At 42.5% G+C, this 20,443-nt stretch overlaps 1 protein-coding gene across 2 annotated transcripts in view; it reads left to right on the top strand.

Moving 5' to 3' along the window:
• ST3GAL3 (ST3 beta-galactoside alpha-2,3-sialyltransferase 3) overlaps positions 1-20,443 on the top strand; it is a 204,236-nt gene that overhangs the window by 117,016 nt on the left and 66,777 nt on the right. For both annotated transcript variants that reach the window (XM_043461581.1, XM_043461580.1), the window contains one exon: positions 15,680-15,772. In XM_043461581.1, coding sequence (XP_043317516.1) covers positions 15,680-15,772 — 93 coding nt within the window. The remainder of the gene's footprint in view (positions 1-15,679; positions 15,773-20,443) is intronic.

The following is a 20,443-nucleotide window of genomic DNA, read 5'->3' as shown; positions in this document are numbered from 1 at the left end:
CCCCTCCTCAGACCTCATTGTTGCACTCTAGCTGCTCTCCTTGCTTTCACGGTTGCCACCCTAAGGTCTACTTGCATACTGAAGCCCAGTGATCCTGCTACAGTGCAAGATAGATCTGGTTACTTCAGTGATCAGAACTCTCTCGTGGCTCTTCATTTCTCTTTGAATAAAAGTCAGAGCTGCAGCACACAGGATCTTCAATTTTCATTGCAGCACGAGGACTCTTTAGTTGTAGCATTCAAATTCATTTAGTTGTGGCATGTAGGATCCAGTTCCCTGACCAGGGTTCGAACCTGGGCCCCCTGCATTGGCAGTGTGGAGTCTTAGCCACTCGACCATGAGGGAAGTCTCAAAATCAGAGTTTCTACCATGCTCCACCAAGACCCTACACAGTCTCAACCACTGATTTCTTACTACTCTTCTTGTTTATTATTCCCTACTGGGCTCCTTGGCTATACCCTGTGCTGTCATGTCTGACTCATTGCAACTCCATGAACAGTAGCCCACCAGGCTCCTCTGTCTGTGGGATTTTACCAGCAAGAATACTGGAATGGGTTGCCATTTCCTCCCCCAGGGATCCTCCTCCTCCAACCCAGGGATCAAACTTATGTCTCCTGTGTTGGCAGGTGGATTCTTTACTACTGTGCTACCTAGGAAGCCCATACTGGACTCTTTGCTGTTTCTAAAATACTCCCAGGTCAATCTTGGCATTTACTCATTCCTTTGTTTGGGACACTCTTTTCCAGATACCTACAGAGATTGCACTCTCCCTCACCTCTTCAGACCTTAGCTCAAATGTCCCTTTCTTAGTGAAGTCTCCCCTGACTGTGCCATTTAAAATTATAACCCATCCCCCATTGGCATTCCTGTTCCCTTTACTTTGTCATTTTACTCCAGTGTTTATCACTATTGGAAGTCCACTTACTTGTTGATTGTCTCCTCCCACTTAAGGTGTGTGTGTGTGGGGGGGTTAATTTGTTCACTACTATTTCCTACCACCTAAAACATTGCCTAGTGCTTACTGATTGCTTAATAAATATTTGTTGGTTGAATATATGAGTTGGTAGATCACTCTCTGAAATAGGTGGTGTTAAATGAGAAAGTAATCATAGAAGTAATTTCCTTGTGTTCACAGAAGTACAGGTGATAAAGTCAGCATTCAGAATGTTCTCTGCCTGGCTCCAAACATCCTGCTTGTCTCACTATTCAACATAGCTTTCTATTTTTTCCCCCCAAATTTGCACTGTCAATTTGATCCTAAATTTGAACCACTATATTGTAAACTTTATCAGGGCAGGAACTATGAATGTCCTGCTCACAGATCCATTCCCAATGCTAGTATAATGTTTGTGGTGCATAGTAAATATTCAATAAATGTTTGTTAAATCAATTAAAGACAGAAGAAGAAGCTATGAGAAAGAATAGTGCCATCTTTAATAACAAAACCCAGATTCCTCCAAGTACCAGTATTGGAAGATTTGGGGGGATGGGAGTGCATGAATGAGGACTCCCCTGCCTTTAATCCTGAGTTTTATCATCTCCTGGAGGGTCTCTCACTTAAGAGCCTGCTTTCACCATCGCATTGACTCCAGAGAGTGCAGGTTCTCTTTAATACTTTAAAAAAGAGAGATAATAACGGAAACAACAAAACTTTTCTCTTGGTTTCTCTAAGCAAAGCTAAAAATATTTCACTACAGATTAAACGAGGACAACAGGGAAATAAACCTTGAGAGTAAAAGAAACTCAAAGTAGTCTGGTTTGCAAAATTCAGAGTTCTGTCTCTCCTGTAGACAGCTGAAGCCGGGGCCATGCTTAGTTCACAGTAGAAGAGCACAGCGTTGCAGGACTTGACTGGGTTCTTGGCTTCGTGACTTCTAGGGTGTTTTACAGCTCACTGTTCACACTTCTTCCTAGATGTCTTGATACCTATGTGATCAAGATCTTAAAAGTCAAAGTCCCACTTTGTAGCTCATCCAGAGCCCTCAGCACAGTGGTTCTTAACCTTGACTGAATATTGGAATCACTGGGGAGCTTAAAAAATTACTGATGCCTGCCTCCTACCCCTTGGATTCTGAAGTCATTGACTTGAGGTGTGGCCTAGGCATTGGGACTGTTAAAGCTCCCCATATGAGTCTAATACTGCTCTAAAAGAGTACATTTCCTGTCTGAGGAACTCTTCACTGTCCCAGGTGAGTGATACCAGAAATAAACTTACCTTTGAGGGGAGGCCCTGCTTGTACATAGGACATGTCTATATACAGTATTTCTCAACCCAGGACCTTGCCACCCAGAGTCCTGGTTTAGTTGATTAGGAATCAGACTCAATTACCTTTATGTTTAAAAGTTCCACCAGGTGATTCTAACATGTCAGGGTTGGGAACCAGGGTATCACCTCCAAGCCTATCACTATCACCATATCTGAATATAGCATAGTAACTACTGCAGAGTATAGTATTAGTTGTGCTAGGGCAGTCGGATTGTGAGTACGTTATTTCTTTCGAGCTTACATTTTCTGTATTGTCCTTATATACCTTTTTAATGAAAAAGTATATTGGGATGTGCCTTCTTTTCTGTAATTAAAAAAAAAACTTTCATTATGATCTCTAGGTCTCTAAATACTATTTTCAAAAATCCATTTTATATTAATTTTTGGTTATCAACCCTTTCTCTAGTTTTTGCTTCAGGGTCTTTTAAAATCTTAATCAATTGAAGAGTTTCCTGTACATTCTGTTGGCCTACTTAAATAGTTCTTCATTATGTATAACTGAAATAAATATTTGTGTAAAAACTTAGTATCTGTCTTTTCTGTGCTGTCAAAACTCCATGATGTCTAAGGATGAGACATGATAAGTCTGGAGGAATGGGCAGACCAAATCATACAGGGCTTTGGAGGAGGCAGTAAGAAGTTTGGGCTTCTTGAAGACAAAAGATGCCATTGAAGTATTTTAAGGAGTTGAAAAACGTAATTAGTTTTGACTCGTAGGAAGATGATTTTGGCTGCAGGAAGGTAGATGGGTTGGAGAGGAGCAGAAATGGAAAGGGAAGTAAGACTTATGAGGCCATCGTAGGAATAAAGAGTAGAAATCAGTAGAGAAAAATCAATAAAATCAAAAGCTGATTCTTTGACAATATTAATAAAATCAATAAACCTCTAACCAGGTTAACCAAGAAAAAAAGAGAGAAGACACAAATTAACTAATATCAGAAATGAAAGAGGGATCACCACTACTGATCCCATGGATTTTAAAAGGGTCATAAAGGACTATTGTGAACAACTCTGTGCCTGCAATAGACCAATTCCTTGGAAGACACAAACTACCAAAACTCATGCAAAAGAAATAGATCATCTGAAAAGGCCTGTATCTACCAAGGAAATTGAATCAATAATCAATAAATAACCTTCCAAAACAAAAACACAGAAAAAACAGGCTCAGATGGTTTCACTGGTGACTTCTGTCCAACAGTTAAGAAAAGATGGTACCAATTCTCTACAATCTCTTCCAGAAAAATAGAAGCAGGAGGAGCACTTCCTAACTTGTTTTGTGAAGCCAGCATTGCTTTGAAACCAAAACCGGATAAAGTCATTATAAGAAAACTACAGATCAATATCTTTCATGAATGTAATGCAAAAATTCTCAACATATATTAGCATGTTGAATCTAACAGTGCATAAGAAGAACCATACATCTTAATGAAGTGAGATGTATTCCAGATATACAAGATTAGTTCAACATTAGAATATCGATTACTGTGTTGCATCACATCAGGCTACAGAAGAAAATCCATATGATCATATCTGTAAGATGGGAAAAAGTACGTGATACAATTCAACATCCAATCATGATTTTAGGAAAAACTCTCAGCAAAATAGGAATAGAAAGAAACTTGCTCAACTAGACAAAGCGCATCAACAAAAAAATCTGTACCTAACATCATGCTTGATAATGAGAAACTAGATGTGGTGGTGGTGGTTTAGTCGCTAGGTTGTGTTTGACTTCTTTGCGACCCCATGGGCTTGTAGCCTGCGAGGCTGCTCTGTCCATGGAATTTTCCAGGCAAGAATACTGGAGCAGGTTGCCATTTCCTCCTCCAGGGAATCTTCATGACCCTGGGACTGAACATGCGTCTCCTGCGTTGCAGGTGAATTCTTTATCTCTGAGCCACCAAGGGAGCCCTGAGAAACCCAGGTTTGGGAAAAAGACAAGAGTGTCCCTCTTTACTATTCCTATTCAACATTATACTGAAAGGTCTAGCTAACAGTAAGGGAAATAAAAGGCATAGATATTAGGAAGGAAGAAATAAAATTGTCTTTGTTCACAAATGATGTGATTGACTATGTAGAAAATTCCAGAGAATCAGCAAAAAATTCCTGGAACTAATTAGCAGTTAGTTGCAAAGAAGCAGGATATGAGGTTAATATACAAAAGTCAGTTGCTTTCCTGTATACCAGAAATGGACAATTGGAATTTGAAATTAAAACACAATATCATTTATATTGTCATACACACAGAGAAATACATATAGAAAGATCCAACAATGTTTAGATGTCAGTTCCTCCTAACTTGATCTATAGGTTCAACATAATCTCAGTTAAAATCCAGTAAGTTATTTTATGGATAGCAACAAACTTATTTAAAAATATTATTGACCAGAAGATATTTGCATAAACTAATGCCTGAAGTGTTAATACCGTCTCCAGTCAATAATGTGTTAAAGTTTATATGGAAAGGCAAGCAACTGAGAATAGTCCACATAATAACTGATAAAGAAGAACAAAGTTGAAAGACTGATCCTACATTAGAGTTACAATAAAGCTACAATAATTAGGACAGCATGGTATTGGCAAAAGAATGGACAAACAGACCAATGGAATAGAGTCCAGAAATAGAAATACACAAATGCAGTCAATCGATCTTTGACAGAGGAGCATAGGCAAGTCAATGGAAAAAAAGGATTTTCTTTTCAACCAGTGGTGCTAGGACAATTGGTCATCCATGTGTAGAAATGGAATTTTTCACCTTATACTTTTCATAAAAGTTAACTCAAAATGGAATCTAATAGAAGTTAATGTAAATCACAGAATATCTAGAAGGTAACAAAAGAAAATCTATGTGACCTTGGATTTGATAATGAGTTTTTGTATACAAAACCAAAAGTATAATTCATGAAAGAAAAAATCAGTAACCTGGCTTACCAAAATTAAAAACTTTTGTTCTGTGAAAGAAACTGATAAAAGAATAAAAAAGCAAGCCACGAATTAGAAAAAATACTTGGAAAACACATGTTTAATGAAAGACTTAAATTCAAAAATATACAAAGAGCTCTTAATACTCAACAATAAGAAGACAACAAACCCAGTTAGAAATGAGCCAGAGACCTTAATAGATACCTCATCTGACAAGATATACAGAGGGCAAGTAAACATATGAAAAGATGCTCATATCATGTGTCATTGTTTTTGTTGTTTAGTAGCTAAGTTGTTTGACTCTTTTGTGACCCCATGGACTGTAGCCCACCAGTCTCCTCTGTCCATGGGATTTCCCAGGCAAGAATACTGGAATGGATTGCCATGCCCTCCTCCAGGGGATCTTTCCAACCCAGGGATTGAACCCATTTCTCCTGCATTGGCAGGCAGATTCTTTACCACTGAGTCACCAGGGAAACTGCATGTGTCATTAGGGAAATGCAAATTAAAACAAGAATAACATATCACCACACACCTATTAGAATGCTAAAACCCAAAACACTGACACACCAAATGCTGGCAAGGATGTGGAGCAACAGGAAGTCTCATTCATTGCTGGCAGGAATGCAGAATGGTTCAGCCATTTTGGCAAGGTGTTATAAAAGCGAAACATCGTCTGATTGTGGGTGTTTACCCAATTGAAGTGAAAACTTATCTCTGTACAAAAACTGCACAGAAATATTGCAGTGTGGCACAAATGTTGCACATTGCTCTAGTTTGTGCAGTAATCAAGGCCTTTTTGTTTAATTACCTTTGAAACATTCTTAATTGCCAACAACTGGGAGGAACTGAGATGGCTTTCATTAGATAAATGGATAAACAAACTGCAGTACATCCAGATAATGGAATATTATTTGACACCAAGAAGAAATGCACTATCAAGCCATGAGCAGGTATGGAGGAATCTTAAATGTATATTGCTAAATGAAAGAAGCCAGTCTGAGAAGTCTACATACTGCATGGTTTCAACTGTATGACATTCTGGAAAAGGAAAAATTAAAGAGATCAGTAAATACTGTGCTACAGATCTTATGAGATTTAGCCTTCCCATTGAGCTCAGATATGGACTGGCCAGTTGAAGACAAGGCCTTGTGTATGAGACGTTTGCCTCATTTCAGTGGCCCTCCTTCTCTGTTCCCAGGAGCCTCCTGATCTCCCTACCTATAGAGCAGAAGTTTGGAGATAGCCAAATGAGTTGGAGAGACTAATTCAAGTAAGAAACATAAAAGAAACAGTTTTTCTCCTCATTAAGTTGGTGAAATTATGATGATAATTCAGGTGATCTGGAAGCAGTAAAAGTAGAAGTCAAACATTAAAATAGTAGAAACAGTTACTGACATTTGTATAACCTTTAAAGAATGTTCTGACCTGCATTGTTGCAAGAAACCATTTGATCTTCCCATCAGTCCTATTTATTTTAGCTATTTTAAGAGTTAAGGAAACTGATTATCTCATGCCTGAGGTTACACAACTAGTAAGTATAAGAGTTAGTTACTTAAACTCCAGTCTTTTTACCTTTAAGCCCACTGTTCTTTCTACGAAAGAAAGCAAAGGCCTTGGTGAGAAAAAATGATGGATTTTAGAATCAATTTCCCTTGTCAAGAATGATAATAATAGTTATCCTAGAGTAGGGCTGCTCCAAGGATGTGCAGAAAGTGAAAGTTGCTCAGTTGTGTCCGATTTTTTGTGACCCCATGGACCCCATAGTCCATGGAATTCTCCAGGCCAGAATACTGGATTGGGTAGCCTATCCCTTCTCCAGGGATCTTCTCGACCCAGGAATTGAACCAGGGTCTCCGGCATTGCAGGCAGATTTTTTTTTTTTTGCAGGCATATTTTTTACCAGCTGAGATACCAGGGAAGCCCTAGGATGTGCGGAGCCCCAGCTAAATATTTTTGTATGGTCTCTGCTGTATAAACAAGTTGATGGGTCCATCCACTTGAGATGTAATGATTTATTGATGAGAATTTAGAACAACACAAGAAAGAAGAGATACTTAGGTATATGTTTATTATTGAATCAGTGCACCTGAAGGTTCTTTAGAATATCCAGATACTCTGTCTTTTTGGTTCAGAGACCATCTCATCTTTTTTTTTTTTATTGTCAGGTATGTAATTCCTGACTAATTTCACATCTCCTACCACTAAAAAAGGTAGCAGTACTGTTATTATTTACAGTGCCAGGACTTTCAGGAACCTGTTTTATAGAAACAATATAGATCTTCTTGTCTCTTCAGTTCTCTAGTTCCCTTTATTTCATGCTGGTTACATCATTACTCTTGATACCACACTATGTTATCCTGCATGCTGCCCACAAATACTGGCTTCCAGCAGCTCTGAAAGTTATGACTGCACTTTGTTGACAATGACCATAAATCTAAGTCTTAACCAGAGTATGCAGGGGAAATGTGCATTGTAATTAGTTTTGTGGCCATGTTAAATTCACCATATGAAACTACCAAGACTGAATCATGAAGTAGAAACTCCAAACAGACCAATTAGGAGTAAGGAGATCAGTACTCAGTACTCAGTAATCAGTACTCAGAAGCCTCCCAACAAACAAAAGTCCAGAACCAGATGGCTTCACTGGTGAATTCTATGAAACATTTAAAGAAGATCTAATACCAATCCTTCTCAAACTTTTCCAAAAAATGGAAGAGGAGGGAACACTTTCAAACTCATTTTATGAGGCCAGCACTATCCTGATACCAAAATCAGACAAAGACACTACAAGAAAAGAAAATTACAGGCCAGTATCTTTGATGAACATAGATGTAAAAATCCTCAACAAAATTGTAGCAAACTGAATTCAACAGTATGTTAGAAGAATCATACACTGTGATTATTCCAGGGATACAAGGATGATGCAACATCCATAAATCAATTGATGCGATACATCACATTAATAAAATGAAGGGAAGCATCATATGATCATCTCAGTAGATGCAAAGGAAGCATTTGACAAAATTTAACATCCATTCATAATAAAAGCTCTCAACAAAGTGAGTATAGAAGGAATGTAACTCAACATAATAAAGGCCATGTATGATAAGCCCACAGATAACATCATACTCCATGGTAAAAAAGCTGAGTCTTTCCTCTAAGATCAGGAATGAGACAAAGTTGTCCACTCTTGCCACTTTTTCCCCATCACAGTACCAGAAGTCCTAGCCAAAACAGTTAGGCAAGAAAAAGAAATAAAAGGCATCCAAATTGAAAAGGAAAAAGTAAAACTGTCTATATTTACAGATGACTTAACATTCCTAAAGATTCCACCAAAAATAAAAACAAACCTGTTAGAAGTATTTTAAAAAATTCAGTCAAGTTGCAGGATACAAAATCAATATATTAAAACCAACTGTGTTTCTAGACACTAATGATGAACTATCAGAAAGAGAAATTAAGAAAACAATCCCATATACAATTGCATCAAAAAGAATAAAATACCTCAGAATAAATTTAGTTGAGGAGATGAAAGACTTTACACTGAAAACTATGACACTGATGAAAGAAACTGAATAAGATTTAAATAAATGGAACAATATTTCATACTGATGGATTGGAAGAATTAATACTGTTAAAATGTCCATAGTATCCAAAACAACCTACAGATTCAATGTAATCCCTACCAAAGTTTATCATTTGAAATTTTATAGAACACCACATCTTCTAACCATGCTTCTCTTGGTTTCTCTTAGCCCCACATGCCTGGATCTAAGGGCTATTCTGCCTCAGAGGATTACTGTAAAGCTATATTAGGTAATTAGGTCAACTGTCTGGCGCATGGTTTATGTTCAATAAATGCTAATTCCTCTGTTCTTTTCACTACCACCCAGAAAGAGTGTGCATTTTTAAGTGAAGTGGAGAAAAAAGGGGCTTCCCAGGTGGCACAGTGGTAAAGAATCCGCTGCCAATTCAGGAGACACACGAGATGCAGATTGGATCCCTGGGTCGGGAAGATCCCCTGGAGCAGGAAATGGCAACCCACTCCAGTATTCTTGCTTGAAAATCCCAAGGACAGAGGAGCCTGGCGGGCTATAGTCCATGGGGTTGCAAAGAGTCAGACCTGACTGAGTGACTAAACACACACACACACAACACACACATGTAGAAACAAAATTGGAATAATCAAAAGAGATTCCTAGTGGAGAGTCTTGGTGAGAACTACCTGTATAGCTCAAGCTAAAAGCATTTGCAAGAGCTTCCTGGAAAGCATCCTCCCAGCCAAAATGAAGTAAAGTACAGGGCCTTGGAGACAAAGAGAAACTGCAGCAATGTCAGCTCCAGAATCACTGATCAGAGAGCAGAATGGCTGATTTGTTGAGAAGGTATTGCAGTGCCCAGTAACAGGAGCTGAGAGGCAGGGCCTCCAGAGCCGAGAAATACCCTAAATTCCAGATGACACAGATCAAGCAGTCCCTGTTCTCTTAAAGAGACATGAGACAGTGCCACCAAGTTGATCATAGATCACTCTAAGTGGGCAACACTGTATAGAAGCCCAAGTCTGCAGTGGAGTTTACAAAGAGCAAAGGGCCGGTGATGCCCAGGGCAGGACGGATCGGCACACCCCAAATGTGGGTGAATGGAAAGACTGATGATAATTCAAGAAGGGCCAGCAGACCTGTAGTCACGGAGGGAGAGGCAGTCAGAGGAAAAAGAAATTATCCTGAGGGAGAAAGCTCTGTATCTTGGAGCTTGAAAGGATCTTTGGCGGTGTTCAACTTTCTTACATAAAAGTTATTTCAGGAAAAAGAAAATGAAAATGTTTAGTGATAGTCTAGGATTACTATAGCTAACCTAAGCTGCTTCTGTCATTTCCCAAATCATGTCATTGTTCCAGAGGCATCTCTCTACTCATTGGAAAAGTGCATCTTCATCCAGAAGGCTCGGGAGGACAGAAGTGAAGAAGCAGTGGCGGGATGAGCTCTGTGCTGAGGACTCTTTCCTGTGTGTTCATCATGCCAGCCCTCTCAGCACAGTCATACTATGGCTGGCTACCTTAATTAAGTTGCTATGTTTGCTTGATAAGAAGCTAATACTTGTTAACTCTGGTTTGTCAGGCTGTGTGCTGGGTGTGTTACATTTATGGTCTTATTTCATTCTCACAATCAGTTCTTTGAACTGCTTCTAGTAAACTAGCTCAGCGACCCCATGGACTGTAGCCTACCAGGCTCCTGAGTCCATGGAATTTTCCAGGCGAGAGTACTGGAGTGGGTTGCCATTTCCTTCTCCAGGGGATCTCCCCAACCCAGGGATCAAACCCGGGTCTCCCACAGTGCAGGCAGACACTTTACCATGTGAGCCCCCAGGGAAGCCCGTGGAAGGAGTAAGGGGGCACAGTAAGGAGCTGCTCTGAGTTCAGTCTTTTCTGAGACATTCTAGAAATTAGGCCATTGGTCATGAGATGCACATCACTGATCTACAGAATCCTAACCCTCAAAGTCCACTCTTCATTTTGTCCATCCCCACCCCACCTCACCCCCACCCTTCCTGTCAGTTAACCTTCCAAGTCAAGGTAACCAACTGAGTTCAGTCCAACAAACACTTTGCTGGGCACTCATACTCGGTGCCACGCATGGTACTTTGTGATGTGCACTATGCTCAGATTTCATGGTCTGGGAGAGAGAGATGTCTAAATGGGTAGTGATTCTTCAGGGAAACAAGTGCTAGGCTGTATTTCCATCCTAGACATCCTTGTATCTCTAGTCCCAGGCCAGCATCTAGCACATAACAACAGCAAGACTGTTAGAGTTAGCATGTACCGAGGGAGAGCGAGAACTATATGCCAGGCATTGCACTAAGCACTCTGTTCTCAGTATAATCCTCACCACAATTTTATGAAGAGTTAGTGTAATTCCAGTTTTAAAGATGTGGAAATTAAGTCACAGAGCAATTAAATAACATGCCCAGCTAGTAAGTGGTGGAGCCAGGATATAAGCCCAAGCAGAGTGACTCTGTTGCCTCTGAGTGTCTGCTGAGTGACTGAGTGAATGAGAGGACAGAAGGGCAGGAGGTGGGAAAGAGAGAGTGAGAATGTGGGAACCGGTGAGCAAGGTCAGTGAATGTCAGTGCTAGGTAAAAGGAGGTCCACAGGCATGGGAGGCTGGTTCTGCTTGGCAGGAGAAGCCATCACAAAAGGTTTCACGAAGGAAGTGGTGCTTAACTGAATGTTCAAGAGAAACAGGTGGTCACTGGCTAGGGCAGGGCAGGGTAGACAGAGCTGAACCAGCCCTTCTACTTTCCCCCTCTCACCTTCTCCAAGACTTCTCCAACGGTCCCACCGCTACTGCCCCATGCATGAGTTTTCCTCTTATTCTAACCAGCTTATATGCATGCTAAAGATTTTCCTAACTTCAAAAAAAATCTTTCCCTGCACTTTCCCTCCAGCTATTGCCCCATTTATTTGTCTCCCTTTATAACAAAACTTCTAAAAATAGAAGTCTATTATTCCCTGGCTCCAATTCTGTTTTCTCTTAAGCCCAATGAAATCAGCATTTCACCCCCACTCCAGTGAAACAGCTCTAGTCAAGGTCAAGAGTAACCCCCATGTTGGCAGATCCAGCCATCAATCCTATGGCCACCTCCTCCCAGGCCCCACACAGTGTTCGATGCAGTTGGTCCCTGCATCCTCCTTAAGACCCTTCCTTCCTTTGACATCTGAGACATCACACTCTCTCCTGGTTATTTTCCCATCTCAGGCGCTGCTTCTTTCAGCCTTTTGCCATGCTCCTCCTCACCTCCCGAATGTTGATCGTGAAAATGCACATGGTGATCAAGGGCACTCTCCCACTGGAAATCATTTAGGACTCTCTCCAGGACAGAATCCACACTTGAGCCCAGTATTCGAAGCCTGCACCATCTTGCTGCCTGCCTCTGCCACCTCACCTTTCATGAAGTATTTGTTTGGCGCTCTGGAGACCAGCCAGCCCCTCCAGATGTCCTTTCTCACCACATCCTCCAAGATCCCTGGGAACTGAGTGGTTCCCATTTGCAGATGAAGAAGCTGAGAATCAGATTGTCCTTCCTTTGCCCAGGGTCACACGGCTTGCAGTGTCCTTTGTGAAAGTTTCTAATTCCAGGTCCTGTGTTCTTCCCACTTACAACCCGTTTGTTGTTTGACCTGATTCCTTAAACTCGGTGCTTCTCAGTGAAGCAGAGGCATGGAAGTCTGGTTCCTTCTTTTAGGTGCCAACCTCTCCATCTGGATCTCCTCTGAAGAGCGCAGTGGTTTACACTCTTCACCCCAGGCGCTTGGTAGTCACGTTTGTAGGACAATGGGTGCTCTTACTGGTCCAAATGCTAAAATCTCCCCAAATGAAAGGCCAGCTGCAGAGCACAAGAACAAGGGTTGAATGATTTGATCAGACATCTGTGGGGGCCTCCTGGCATTTGGAGTGTGAGCGCCTTAGAGAAACTAACCATTCTGGCCCCGAGGGAGTTGGAGACAGTTAATCTTGGTGGTTCTGACCGCTCACTGCCCCAGAGGTCCCAGCCTGCTGCATGACTCAGAGTCGCCAACACTCCCCCTATTCTTCTCTCACTGGGATAGTTGGGAGGCCATTTCCAAGGCATTTTAATTTGGTAATAGCTTGACATGGCCCGCTATGCCTAGGGCTGTGTGATTTAGAAGTTACTGTTGCTTTCTCAGTGAGGGAGTTGGTTTTGAGCTGCTCCATCCGGGATATCTGACTGCCCTGCATAGCCATGGGAGGAGCCTTTCCTGTTGGCTTCTGGCTTCCCATGCTCCTGCTTGTCTGGGCTTTTTCTTCTCCATTGTGGATTACCTGAGTGCACAGACCCTGGACTATTCCATAACCCAATTCTTTTTTTTTTTTTTTTTTTTTAATTTTTAAAAATTGTTATGCAATTTTTAGAGATTACTTCCCACTTATGCTTATTACAAAATATTGGCTATGTTCCTTGTGTTGTACAATACATCCATGAACCAGTCTTACACCCTATAGTTGGTACCCACTCTCCCACCCCTGTTTTGCCCATCCGCACCCTTCTCTCTGGTAACCACTAGTTTGTTCTCTATACCTGTGAGTCTGCTTGTTTTTCGTTATATTCCCTAGTTTGTTGTATTTTTTAGATTCCACATAAACATGATATCATACAGGATTTGTGTTCCTCTGTCTGACTTATTTGACTTAGCATCATGCCCTCCAGGTCCAACTATGTTGCTGTACATCCACAGCCCTGATCCTTGAGGAACTTCGCTAGAAGTTGATGGTGTTTATTAGAGAGGAAGGATGTGGCCGAAGGTTTGGCTGTTGTTGTACATGCATTTCTGCAAGGCACTGTGTTAAAGGGGCAGTGGCCATCCATCTTTCCTTTGCGTTGTGGGACTTTCTGGAATTCAGAAAGACCATAGGAACCCACAATAAAAGGCAGGCAAGGGGATGGGAGGCTATGAGGAACTCTTAATGCCTCACTGGATGTTACACACTGCCAGAGAGGAGCTCTACCCCATCTCCAGCTGCACTGACCGCCCGTGCTGTCCCCGGTCTCTGTGATGGCACGGGCCGGGATCCACACCAGGGAGGGCAGTGTCCCGGTAAGACCTCCTGCACTCTGTCAGAGAAAGATAGGTTCAGATAGTATCCACCACTTACTAGTTGTATGACCTTGAACAAGTCTCTTCATCTTTCTGAGCTTCTGTGTAAATTAATAACAGCACCTACTCACGTGGCTATTGAGAGGAATAATTGAAGAAATCTGTAACGTTTCAGTCACTGTGCCTAGTCCAGAAGTTTCCGGTAGGTTCAGTAATTGCACTGAAGTTTATGTTTCATTTCTGAAATACAGTTGTTTCCATAAGAAAATACTGTTATGTAAATTCTCATGTTAAATCCTTGACCTTTTTTTGCCTGCCAAATAAAGGCCCGACTCTGACTTGTCACTCAGCATTTGTATTTGCATCTCAGGCTTTAAATTTCATTGTTAGGGAAGACTAAGAAAATGTAGATTTCTAGAAGAAAATGCATGTAGATATAGATGAGTTTGTCTAAATTCAGTGAGCAGTGGCTCTGTATAAGGCCCTGGGCCGGGATCACAGGGCTGAGTGAATCACACATGATACACGCCAGGTAGTGGCATCATGGTTTTTGGCTGTCCTGTACAGGCACCAGCCTCCCCCACCCCACACCCATCACACCCCTGTCCCTGCAGAAGGCAGCCCCAGGGGAAGACTTGCTGCAGGGCCCTGGCACCGCAGAGCAGCTGGGCATCAGCGTGCTGGCAGCTGGCCCAAGGGTGGAGGCGGGGGAGGTTGGGGCTGGGAACTGGCCAGCAGCCAGAGCTCCCTCAGGTGCCCCAGCACGCAGGGCCTCCAGCCCAGCAGTCACGGAATGGGTCCTGTTCTTCCGCTGTGGTTTTCTCTAGACTGCACTGAGCAGGGTTTGGGGAGGCAGGGCAGTGACTCCAGCCCCATGTTGAACCCATACAGATATTGAAGACCAGAGAGGTGAGATGACTTGACTACAGTCACACAGCAACAGATCCAGGGCTAGAACTCACAAGTCTTCTGAAAAATAGTCAGCGTTCTCTGACTTGTGGACTCCTGAGATTGCCTTATTTCCAGTCCAAGTGCAGTGAGACTGTCAGTGAGATTTCCTTCAGAAAATCATTGGGGTCTTCTGCCCATTCTCTGTGCAAGGAACTGGGGGTACAGGGTTAAATCAGACCCTGACTTTGGGAATTCACAGTGCCATGGCGGAGACCTTCTACCAACAGTTGTAGTTCAGTACAGCAAGTGCCGAGGGGGGCAAGCATGTAATGTGGGTGGCGGCGGATGGACAATAAGCACAGAGGAGGCACTTAGCCCAATCTGGGGGTCTGGGAGTTACTCCCAGTGAAACTGACATCTGAGCTGAGTTGTGAAGGACCAGGAGGCGAGAGGAAGAACATTCCAGGCAGAGGGAATAGGGTAGCAGGAGAGCATACTCAAGGAAACCCCCTGACATATATATGATGTGTATTCAGGGCATTGAGTACTTCCCACTGACTGGACCATAGTATGTGTGACAGAATAAAGGCAGATGAGGCTGGACATGTAGAAACATTCAAGAAGGTTGAAAGGGCTGTGCCTGTGATTTTATCAAAGCCTGGGAGCTCACTCCTCAGGTCTCCAGGGCTCCACTCTCCTGTCTGGGAGCCTGGATGGAGTTCCTGATTTCCTTGCAACCAGGCTTACTGTGAAGAATCTATTCGAAATCCAGTGAGTTCCTTTCACCAAATTCCACAGAAGGGCCTTGCTATTCCTTTAGAATGTCCTGGCTCCTCCCCTCCACCCGCCTCTGGAAACTTGGTGTGGAAAAGGGACTGAAGTGCTGATTGTAGGAAACGAAGCTTGATTCAAGGTTTAAACACCAACAGCTCTTCATGAAGCAGTAACCACTGCCCAGCAAGCTGACTCTCCCTCTCTCCCCACAGGCCTGCAGAGTTAGCCACCAAGTACGCAAACTTTTCAGAGGGAACCTGCAAGCCTGGCTATGCTTCGGCCTTGATGACTGCCATCTTCCCCCGGTAAGTGCTCTGGTTTCTTCCCATCACCTGGCTAGTCCGGTCCATGGCCCAGGACTCAGGCCCACCTGCCCCTGGTAGCAAGTGGTGTGCTCCTGAGAAAGTGAGAGTCTGTGATGCCTTCTCTCCTGCATCCTTGAGTCTGTGGGTGCCTGAAAGGACTTTGGTTTTGGTTGGCTTCTACCCCAGTCCTACTCTCGGCCCTGGCTACCCCTTACCCCATCCTCCTCTCCAAGCTTGTACCTGCCAGCACAGCTTGTTTCTGCAGAGGAGAAAGAGGAGGTAGGACCTATGTGCTCCCCCTAGGAAGCCAGGTATCCAGAGGCAGCCAGACAGTGCTCTGCAGCACAGAAGCTCGTAGTCCTTTTTAGAAGCTGGGACCTGGCTTTGGGGAGGCATGTCCAAATAAAGCAGGAAAGAAAGCAGAGGAGTTTCTGAGGCTGGCTGTCTTGGCACCTTCGCTCTCTGTCCACTTGGCATCCTGGAGTTCTGATTTCCTTGATTGCAGGCTGCTGAAAGAAGCCCTGCCAAACCCTGGGAGATCCTTTCACCAAATTCCCCTAAGAGGCCTTGCTTGCTTATCTGCCTTTTCCTTTTGGGTTTTCTTTCCTGAAGCCTCCGTGTGGAAAAGAGCCTAATGTGCTGTCTCATCTTGTCTGCGGTCTGAGTGCAGTGAGACCCTTGGGGTTGTTTCACTCCTTCAGAGAGCTTTAGGAGTATCTGACTCGAGGGGTTGTAGGAGGGGCTGCTCAGGATGTAGCACTCAGACCACCAGAGGAGCCCCTGGGGTGGCCTCTTGGAGTGGGCTCTGCTCACTAGGGGAAGGCTATGCACCCCATCCCTTAGAGGCTGAGGTTAGGGCACACAACGTCCTTGCACAGGAATGCTGACAGACAGCTTGCCCAACAGCAGATCCAGGATATTTGGATTTTACGGACCCTTTCTTTCCTAACATAAGCCATTCAAGCTTAGCTCTTTATATAAAATGGGGGCTCTGCTGGCTGAATATCTGGTGTTCAGATAGAGATCTTCGTCCAGGCTCTGCCTTCTGACTTGATTCCAGTATTTTGCTTCCCCCAGCTATTTACTGAGCACTTTTTCAGGCTCTGGCAGTATGTTCCATATTCTTACATGGGTTTTCTCAGACCTACATGGCTCAGGCCCCTGGGCCAGACACCTATGAGTTTTCCTTGACCTGTATGTGGATTTTATAATTGAAAGTAATACAAGCACATGGGGAAAAGAACTCAGCAGTACAAAAGAGTATATACTTCCACTCCAGACCCCGGAGACAGCCAATATACCATAAAAAGGAACAGACTGTATTTTATTGTCCTGTGTTTGCTTTTTATGCCTAACAATATATCTTAGAGATTATCCTATTATCAGCATATATGGATTCATCTTATATTTTAAATGGTTGCATAATATATAATTGTTTGGAGGTATCACAATTTTATTAAAAATTCACTGAAGTTTAATTTATATACAGTAAAAACTGCTTATTAGTATAGTTGTATGAGTTTTGATAACACCTTTGTGCAACTACCATAACAATCAATAGAATATTTCCATCATCACCTCCAAATATTCCTTCATGCTTCTTTGCAGTTAACCCCCACCTTGACTCCCAGGCCTCAACAACCACTGTCCCTGTAGTATTTGCAGAATGTCATATAAATGGATCATATAGTAGCCTTTTGAGTCTGCCTCTTTTGTTTGGTATAATGCATTTGAGATTCAAGCATATGTGTAGCAGTTGTTTGTTCCTTTTTATTGCTGAATAGTATTTCATTATACAGGCATAACATTTTATGTTATTTATCTATTCAGCAGTCAAAAGGGTTAAAAAAAAGTCAAAAGGGTTAATTCCAGTTTTTAGCTATTATAAATAAAGCCAATATAAACATTTGTGTAGAGGATGTATGCTTCACTTTGTGAGTATTTGTCAAACTGTTTTCCAAAGTGATTATATTCTTTTGCTTTCCTGCCAGCAAAGCATGAGGATTTTAATTGCTTTATATCCCTGATATCAATCTTTTTTATTTTAGCTGTCCTAGTAGGTTGAGAGGAAGGATCTGCGGAATGATCCTACCTGCAGAAGGATCATTATTATTATTATTCTTTTTTTTGGGGGGGGCTTCCCTTGTAGCTCAGTCGGTAAAGAATCTGCCTGCGAAGAAAAAAAGAAACAAAGAAAGAAAGAATCTGCCTGCAGTGCAGGAGACCTGGGTTCGATCCCTGGGTTGGGAAGATCCCCTGGAGAAGGAAATGGCAACCCACTCCAGTATCCTTGCCTGGAAAAATCTCATGGACAGAGGAGCCTGGTGGGCTGCAGTCCATGGGGTTGCAAAGAGTCGGGCACGACTGAACGACTAACACTTACTTACACTAGTAGGTTGAGAGCGGTATCTCACTATGATTTTAATTTGTATTTTACTAATGACTAATGATGTTGAGTCAGACTTGCCTGTGAGCATCCAGGAGTCTCTGGGAAGGGCATGGATTGACAGTGACCTGCCATGGGGTTAGGGGCACTGTATACAACAGTTCTGAGAGCCTCGGGGTATGCTGGCATAAGTCCTTTTGAAGGAGGTAGCCATTACCCCTACCGTAGTTTGGCCTCAGGGAAGGAACTACAGGGAGGGAACACAGCCCCACCCATCAACAGAAAATTGGATTAAAGATTTACTGAGTATGGCCCTGCCTATCAGAGCTGGGCTTCCCAGGTGGTACTAGTGGTAAAGAACCCACCTGTCAATGCAGGAGATATAAGAGACAAGGGTTCAATCCCTGGGTCAGGAAGATCCCCTGGAAGAGGGCACGGCAACCCACTCCAGTATTCTTGCCTGGAGAATCATGGACAGAGGAGTCTGGCGGGCTACAGTTCATAGGATCACAAAGAGTCGGACATGCCTGAAGTGACTTAGTACATCAGAGCAAGACCAGATTCCCCCACAGCCAGTCCCTCGCATCAGGAAGCTTCCACAAGCCTCTTATTCTCAACATTTCAGAAGGCAGACAGAATGAAAACCACAATCACAGAAAACTAACCAAACTGATCACATGGATCACAGCCTTGTCCTATTCAATGAAACTATGAGCCATGCCATGTAGGGTCACTCAAGATGGATGGGTCATGGTGGAGAGTTCTGACAAAATGTAGTCCACTGGAGAAGGGAATGGCAAACCACTTCAGTGTTCTTACCTGGAGAACTCCATGAACAGTATGAAAAGGCAAAAATGATATGACCCTGAAAGATGAACTCCCCAGGTTGGTAGGTGCCCAGTGCTACTTGAGAAGAGTGGAGAAATAGCTCCAAAAGGAATGAAGAGGCTGAGCCAAAGTGAAAACGGCACCCAGTTGTGGATGTGACTGGTGATGGAAGTAAAGTCTGATTCTATAAAGAACAATATTGCATAGAAACCTAAAATGTTAGGTCCATGAGTCAAGGTAAATTGAACATAGTCAAGCAGGAGATGGCAAGAATGAACATCAACATTTTAGGAATCAGTGAACTAAAATAGACTGGAATGGGTGAATTTAATTCAGATGACCATTGTATCTACTACTGTGGGCAAGAATCCCTTAGAAGAAATGGAGTAGCCCTCATAGTCAACAAAAGAGTCCAAAATGCAGTACTTGGGTGTAATCTCAAAAATGACAGAATGATCTCTGTTTGTTTCTAAGGCAAACCATTCAATATCACAGTAAACCAAGTCTATGCCCCAACCACTAATGCTGAAAAACCTGAAGTTGAATGATTCTATGAAGACCTACAAGACCTTCTAAAACTAACACCCAAAAAAAATGTCCTTTTCATCATAGGGGATTGGAATACAAAAGTAGGAAGTCAAGAGATAGGTGGAGTAACAGGCAAGTTTGGCCTTGGAGTACAAAATGAAGCAGAGCAAAGGCTAACAGAGCTTTGCCAAGAGAACACACTGGTCATAGCAAACACCCTCTTCCAACAACACAAGAGAAGACTCTACACATGGACATCACCAGATGGTCAGTACTGAAATCCAATTGACTATGTTCTTTGCAGCCGAAGATGGAGAAGTTCTATACAGTCAGCAAAAAACAAGACCAGGAGCTGACTATGGCTCAGATCATGAACTCCTTATTGCAAATTCAGACTTGAGTTGAAGAAAGTAGGGGAAACCACTAGACCATTCAGGTATGACCTAAATCAAATCCCTTATGATTATACAGTGGAAGTGACAAGTAGATTTAAGGGATTAGATCTGATAGACAGAGTGCCTGAAGAACTATGAATGGAGGTTTGTAATATTGTACAGGAGGCTGTGATCAAAACCATGCCCAAGAAAAAGAAATTCAAAAGGCAAAATGGTTGTCTGAGGAGGCCTTACAAATAGCTGAGAAAAGAAGAAAAGTAAAAGGCAAAGAAAAAAGGAAAGATATACCCATTTGAATGCAGAGTTCCAAAGAATAGCAAGGACAGATAAGAAAACCTTCCTAAGTGATCAGTGTAAAGAAGTAGAGGAAAAAATAAAATGAGAAAGACTAGAGATATCTTCAAGAAAATTAGAGATACCAAGGGAGCATTTCATGCAAAGATGGGCACCAAAAAGGAAAGAAATGGTATGACCTAACAGAAGCAGAAGATATTAAGAAGAGGTGGCAAGAATACACAGAAGAATTGTACAAAA

Source organism: Cervus canadensis, chromosome 2, assembly GCF_019320065.1.
Source record: "Cervus canadensis isolate Bull #8, Minnesota chromosome 2, ASM1932006v1, whole genome shotgun sequence".
NCBI lineage: Eukaryota > Metazoa > Chordata > Mammalia > Artiodactyla > Cervidae > Cervus > Cervus canadensis.
The sequence above is the reverse complement of the archived record's forward strand: the minus strand, read 5'-3'. Positions and strand labels throughout refer to the sequence as shown.